This window comes from Hemitrygon akajei, chromosome 5 (assembly GCF_048418815.1).
Source record: "Hemitrygon akajei chromosome 5, sHemAka1.3, whole genome shotgun sequence".
NCBI lineage: Eukaryota > Metazoa > Chordata > Chondrichthyes > Myliobatiformes > Dasyatidae > Hemitrygon > Hemitrygon akajei.
In genome coordinates, this window is record NC_133128.1 from 27,808,278 (window position 1) to 27,815,927 (window position 7,650).

General features: G+C 40.5%; 1 protein-coding gene across 1 annotated transcript in view; it reads left to right on the top strand.

Moving 5' to 3' along the window:
• The window catches only part of hunk (hormonally up-regulated Neu-associated kinase), a 55,045-nt gene extending 48,025 nt beyond the window's left edge, over positions 1 to 7,020 (top strand). Inside the window, exons 9-10 of the mRNA XM_073045090.1 lie at positions 2,208 to 2,376; positions 6,071 to 7,020. Of these exons, the coding sequence (XP_072901191.1) occupies positions 2,208 to 2,376; positions 6,071 to 6,732 (831 nt within the window). The 3' untranslated portion in view covers positions 6,733 to 7,020. The remainder of the gene's footprint in view (positions 1 to 2,207; positions 2,377 to 6,070) is intronic.
• Positions 7,021 to 7,650: the final 630 nt, after the last annotated feature.

Consider the following 7,650-nt stretch of genomic DNA (forward strand, 5'->3'; position numbering starts at 1 on the left):
AAGTTTTTGTTTAATGAAATAGCAAAATATTTTTGAATATTTATCAGATAGCTAAATCTGTACAACTCTAAAATTAAGGAATGTTAAATTATTCATAATCCACAGTTCAGGGAGGCATTGGACCCCTCAGGTCTAGCCCACTAAGGCCCTGGGCGGTGCAAGTGAACTGTAGAATGAAATAGACTGGTAAATGTGATCACGTGGCACAGCGTGTGATTCTTCACTGCACAGATTCGTGTGCATCGGAAGCATGTGCATGCAGTACCAGAGTGCTCAGGGACATGTCACGCCTCATGCAATGCACAATTGATGTCTTGCCTGTCAAATTGATTTATGCACATGCAATTAATACAGTGTGGACCATGAACTGGAAATCAATCAGAGCAGCAGGAACAAGGTTTGCACCTGTCCATTTTAAAGGGATCATCAATTACTTGCAGGGTCTTTTTGAAGGGAAATTGAAGCTGGGCTTGTTTAAGTCAGGCACACAGAATTTTGGAGCAACCGAAGGTTGTTCTGAACTTTGCAGAAGTTTATTATCAAAAGGGCTCTGAATTCTCCCTCAAAGGTGCTCTGGGAGATGATTTTGTACTTTGAACTGTCCAGCAAACAAGGCAGCATGTACTCGGACGGACTCGATACGACGAAACTATGAGATGGAGCATGAGCTGATGTTCAGCTCCATTTTGCCAATTAAAGCATCCATTAATCGCTGATTAAGTAAGTTTGAGACATCGATGTCAATGCGGAAGGCTGAGCGAGAGTTCAGCGCCGACGGCCTTCCTTTTTGATCGCTGCTGGAGAAGGAGTCTGTGAGTGGCCTGTTGCAGTGTTGCTCGCTGTGCCAGGCGGGTGACCTCTCTGCATCGTGCGGTGCCTCTCTCTTTGATGAATGTTGGTGATATCGGATGATGGTCTCATCGTTCCATCTTTATGGATTGGACTATTGTGTTTATGGACTATGGACGTTTTCCATACATACGGTTTTGATGTTCTGTGTTTTTGTATCGCCCATTCCTTTTCTGTTTTGTTGTGAGTGGGGAGGGTGCTTGGGGGTTGATGTTCTGTTAGTTTTTTTGTTCGGGGGAGGGTTGTTTTTTGGGGGTCAATGTTCTTGTTCCGTTTTGTGCAGGGTTTTGGGGGTTGGTGATCAGGATGCCATTCTTTTCTGTACGGAGGGGGTGGGTTTAATGTTTCTCTCTGGACCACTTTCATGCTCTTTCTTTGTTTTGTGGCTATCTGGAGAAGACAAATTTCAGTGTTGTATATGGATACATGTTTTGATAATAAATGAACCTTAGAGGAGTACTGAGGACCTGTCATGTTCTGCGGCAGAACTTTGGCCTGATCTCTTTCTGCATAGACTAGATTTACTAGAATGTTACCTGGGTTTCAGCACCTAAATTACAGGGAAAGGCTGAACAAGTTAGGTCTTTATTCTTTGGAGCGTAGAAGGTTGAGGGGGGACTTGATAGAGGTATTTAAAATTATGAGGGGGATAGATAGAGTTGACGTGAATAGGCTTTTTCCACTGAGACTAGGAGAGATTCAAACAAGAGGACATGAATTGAGAGTTAGGGGGCAAAAGTTTAGGGGTAACACGAGGGGGAACTTCTTTACTTAGAGAGTGGTAGCTGTGTGGAACGAGCTTCCAGTAGAAGTGGTAGAGGCAGGTTCGGTATTGTCATTTAAAGTAAAATTGGATAGGTATATGGACAGGAAAGGAATGGAGGGTTATGGGCTGAGTGCGGGCCAGTGGGACTAGGTGAGAGTAAGCTTCGGCATGGACTAGAAGGGCCGAGATGGCCTATTTCCGTGCTGTAATTGTTATATGGCTATATGGATATAGACGTGAGAGTCACTGTCATGAAGTAAGTCTTTCTCCATGGGACCAGCCAGCCTCTGACCTCTTTTAACTACAGTATTTATGTGGTTGCTTCAGTTACGTTCTTGGTAAATAGTGATGCCTATATGTTGGAGGTAGGAGCTCAGTGATGCTAATGGCATTGAATCTCATTTCTTAGAGACAAGCACTGACTGGCACCTCAGTGGTAAAAATATTATTTTCTATTCATCTTAATATTGCCTAGACCTTTCTGCAAGCCAGCACAGTTTGTTTATTCTCTGATGTACTGTGAATGGAATTGTCCATTAAGAAATATTCCTTTTTGTTTGAACGATAATTTAAATTGTTTTCTCCTGTGTAGGAAAAGAAGACCAAGGATCCAGGGAAAAGAGTGGATGTTACCCAGAAACCTTTCCCCAGAAAGGCAGAGAAAGGTTTTAATATTTCAAAACAGTCACCATGTTTCCTTGCTCCAGTGAACTCCAGTAAAGTTGCGCAAACTGACAGGAAGGTCACCAAAGCTGAGCGAGGTACGTTCAGTATAATGGGATAAACAGGGAATGTTGGAAGCACTCATCTGTGGAGGGGATAGAGTTAGGATAGAAATACGTGCTTATCTTTCTCACCAAATGAGCAATGTAATAGCAATTGACCATTCATTACAGAGAAATGAGCATGAATTCTGAAATTTCTTTCCATTGAAAATAAGTTCCAGGAAAGAATACAATGTGCTGCATTAAGTATGTCATGCATATATTTAAGACATAGCATTAAATCATAGAATACATTATGCATTCGGCATGAGTGACTCAGGATGAACTTCTACCCCAGTGTATATCTAGAGGACAATAGCTTTCTTTAGAACTTCATTACATAATCATGTAAAAGCTTAGATTTTTTTATTTAAAACATCTTTCTTGCACTGTCAAGCTGTTCAATGGAAGTGGACACCACTGGAAATATAACCTTTTTGGTACAGATCTTTCAACAAAACTAATGAAACCCCCTTTCCTAAAACAATCATCTATCTTTACAGATTTCCAATATTGCTTTTTGTCCATTTTTAAGTCCCATTGCATGTTCGTACTAAAATGGTGAACAAGAAAAGTTTTCTCTAAATGTGGATAACTGCAGCGATAAATTACGTGTAAACTTATGCTATTCAGAAAGTATTTATTGATTGAGGTTCAGCACAGAATAGGCCCTTCTATCCCTTTGAGCTGCACCACCCTCAATCCCCCAGTTTAATCACAGGACAATTTACAATGACCAATTAACCTACCAACTAGTATGTCTTTGGACCGTGGGAGGAAACTGGAGCAATTGTAGGAAACCCACATGTTCACGGGAGAATGTACAAACTCCTTAAAGGCCGTGGTGGGAATTGAACCCATGTCACTGGTACTTAAAAGGGTTGTACTAAACTCTATGCTACTGTGCTGCCTCTAACCTGTCCTCTTCCAATTAATAACTTTTCATTTGAGTCCTTGAAATTTTAAGTATCCTACACTTGTATTAAGGAAAGAATTAAGGTCTGCAAAAATACAGCTTGATTGAAAATCTCAATAACATCTTTTAAAGTAATTAATCAAACTTCTTCCCCACAAGTGTTGTAGGAAGGCCGAAGCTTCCTGGCTGGTGAAAGATTTAGAAAACGGGATGGAGCCGAGAAGGGGCTCACATGATAGATATCAACATGTCAACGCAATAATTCATATGATAGATGTTAACTGAATAATTCAAAGGAGAATAAAGCTGATTATAGCAAGTGCAGAGAAGAAGAGGAAAAGGAAATGTGAGCAGAAGCAGACTGTTTGAAAAATAGAATGATGACCAACATGAAGAGGAGTTAATAGATTTAAATAATAAAAAAAGGTTGTCAGAATATGTAAGGTAAAGTAGACAATGGAGTTCTATTAGTGGAGAAGAATAAGCTACCAAATGAGTGCTTTACATTAGCATTTACTGTGGAAGAGGATTTTATCAGAGATGTGACAAATGAGATGGTTGAGGTAGAATAAATAAACCAGAAATAGTGTCAGCATTTAAGACAGATAAATTGACTACTTGAGAAGAAATAGAGTCTTCGAGAAGTACGGCACAGAAACAGGCCCCTCAGTCCATTTAGTCCTTGCCAAAACCATTTCAACCACCTACTCCAAATGACCTACAGCTGGACCATAGCCCTCCATATCCCTACTATCAATGTATCTATCCAAACTTCTCTTAAACATTGAAATCAAACTCACAGGGACCACTTGTGCTGGCGGCTCATTCCACACTCTCATGACCCTCTGAGTGAAGAAGGTTCCCCTCAGGTTCCTCTTAAACTTTTCACCTTTCACCCTTAACCCACGACCTCTGGTTGTAGTTCCACCCAATCTCAATGGAAAAAGCCTGCTTGCATTTATCCTATCTATATCCCTCATAATCTTGTATACAAATGCAAGCTTGAAAAAGGAAAATGAGGGTTAAATGTATAAGGATTCTTAAAACCGAGGGTAAAATTTGTAAAGGTCTATGTATTTGATTGTCTGCAGATACATGGGTGATGCCAATGAGCATCCAAACATGGCTGACAAGTCCTATCTGCCCAAAGCAACTGGTTTTAAGGAGCCAGTAACCTGCCTTTGCCCTTTCTCCTGTCAGTAGGAATGGTCCTGCCGGGACTAATAGTTAAGCCACTCATGAAGACCAGGAGCCAGACTTGGTTGTCAGAGGTTATTTAAGATGCACTCTATTGGGAGCATTTACTAGGTAGTGGGAGATCCTGACTACTACATGCACACCCTCCCCCTCCCCCCACCACTGGTTATAACAACTTTAAGGAACCAATAGATATGAATGGCATAGATAATCTAAAATAATTTTTGTGGATGGGATACATGGAGCTTGAAATGTAATGAATCAGATGACGAGTGTACAATAACGTAGGAAAGCTACAGGTACTTGAAGGTGACAGTATGGATTAACAAAGCATTTAGCTTTGCGTACAATGGCATAGAAGCGAAAAAGCTTTGTTAGAGTTACATAAAACATTAACGTTCCCAGCTTCCTGATTGTTTCCAATTTCACACTTGAGAAAGGTTATGGTAATTGGAAGAGGGTATATAAGAGATTCACTTGAATAGTTCCAGGTATGAGAGAGCATTGATAAATGGATTGACTGGAGATGTGGCAGTAACTCTCCTGAGAGTAGAGAAGGCCAAGGGAGGAGATTTGATGGAGGTGTCTCAACTCCTGAAAATATACACAAGAATAAACAAAGTATATTTCTATTGTATGCAGTGTTGAAATGCAGAGAGCATAAATTTAAGGTAACTGGCAGAAGAAACAAAAGTAGTTTGAGGTAAACCTTATTCCATATATAATTAGGGTATGAGATGAACTGCCTTGGCACTGCCAGGCAGGCAGAAATTCAATGAAACCATGAAAATAGATACTTAAAGGAGAAACAATTGCCAGAGGAAAGTTGTGGAGAAATAGGACTAATTGGATTGCTCTTCAAGAGAGACATGGCAGGCAACACACACAAAATGCTGGAAGAACTCAGCAGGCCAGGCAGCATCCATGGAAAGGACTGAACACCTTCTTGCTTTGACTTCTCAACTTTTTTTCTGGACTTGATGAAGGGCCTTGGCCCAAAATATCAACTGTTTACTCTTTTCCATAAATGCTGCCTGGCTTGCCGAGTTCCTCCAGCACTTTGTGTGCTGTTTGGATTTCCAGCATCTGCACATTTTCTTGTGTATGAGACATTGCAGGCAAGAGACCAAATGACCTCTGAACTTGTTCCCCTCTATGATTCCCCACTGACTATAAAGCATAATAGAAAGTCCATTTCTCAATTATTATTACATATAAACATTTTATGTATCATATTAACTGCCTGTTTTAATGAAGGCTTTAGCCATTTAAAATAACTGATTAAAGTCTCAGACTTTAGGTGAAATAATTTAACAAAAAGGCACGGAACACATTAATTTTTTTATTTCGATGGAGATACAGCGCAGAACAGGCTCTTCCAGCTCAACAAGCTGTACTGGCCAGCAACCCAACTAATTTCAAGCACATATTTTAAATTACATGCAGATGTTTACAATGCAAAATATCCAAGGTTTTCTGCTGAGCGCGTTAAGTATTTGCAAGGTTGCTGAGAAAATTTATTTATTTAAATTTTGGTAATCTGAAGCCTCAAATCCCGTTCTAATCTTTTCCCCGCAGGGCTGTTGGCGGAAGCTTACCGCCCTATTGGATCAATCCCAGTAGGTGGAACAACATCCAGCAAGAACAGCTACCTCAAGTCACCTTCCTTAGAGTACTTGGAAATGCATCGTCCGCAGCCAAGGACTCCTTTGCCTATCAGACAGCACGAATCCCAGCCACCATGCTTGGTGAGCTCGAAACGAAGAACGAAAGACCTTTTGCCAATCGCCACCACTGGGCATCGTCCTGGCATGGGGCAAGAACAACAAGAACTGGTTCCTCAGCAGAGAGACATCGGATCTACACAAGTGATCTTTTCTGCATCCACTGAACAGCATGAGTGCTTAAGTCCCTCGAAATCTCTGAGTCATCCAGCTCACACTGTTCCAATGTATGATGGAAGGAAAGATATTTTAAGGCCCCAGAGGGCATCACTTATTCCATCAAATGCAACTAATGCAAAATCTAATGAACTGACCAATCCTTACTTGGTTAAAAGCAGAGGCAAATTCCCAATGATGGGCATTGGACAGATGTTAAGAAAACGAAATGAGGCTTTACAGTTAAGAACAGACAGTCCCATAGATGTGAGTGGCCATAATACCCCAAAATCAAACATTATACAGAAGATACTGTATACTGCTGGCAGTCTACAACCCCAGTGCTCATTTCACTCCTGAGCTATAGACTGAGGTGTGGATTATCTCGGGGATGCATGCATAAGGTTTATGAGATTTCTCATTCAATACACTATATAAATATATATGATATGATTTTTTTTCTATGATATTTTTGCATAAATTCTCTCAGGAACTCATAGAAAATATTTAATCTCATTTTGTTGTGCTAAGCTAATTTGGATCAGAAGGCCATGAATTTGGTCAGTATTATTATAAAATAGCACAAAATCGAACTGTTCCCTGTACAATAGTCTCAGTTGTTGTATATTAAAAAGAGCAGGGAAACCACTTCTGAAAAAGCTTCTTTTGTTTGTGAGCCGTTGTCTGGATTCTGAATGTTACAAATCACGCAGATGTGTTTTACATTGCATGTGGCCATTCGTCAAATAACTTAAGTTAAATTGCACCTCGAAAGCAGTCTTGCCATGTACTTTGTGCTATCTTTGTGGGCGTCATGTTCTGTGTTGATGCCATGTTGTCTAAACTTCAGGCAAGCAACTATATTTCTTTTGTGGAAAGTGAGATATTTAACAAAAAAGCAAGTATCTGATAAAACTTGTTAAACAGTCTGAGAAACATTATACAGTGGATAGCCAGTGTGTTTCCCCCCCCCCCCCCCCAACCAGGACAGCAACAGTAGAGCATGTCTTTTTAAGTGAAGTGGAGGAAAGTAAGGGGGATGTCAGAAGTAAGTTTTTTTACACAGAGTGTTTGGTGTGTGGAATGCACTGCTGTGGGTGGCGGTTGAGGCTGATTTAAGAGGGACATTAGGGACATTTAAGAGACTCAGATAGGCATGTAGATGAAAAAAATTGAGGTTTATGGGTTATGTAGGAGGGAGGGTTAGCTTAATCATGAGGTAGATTTTGGAGGCTTGTGCTATGTTGTACTGCTCTACAGCACTGTGCAAAATTCTTA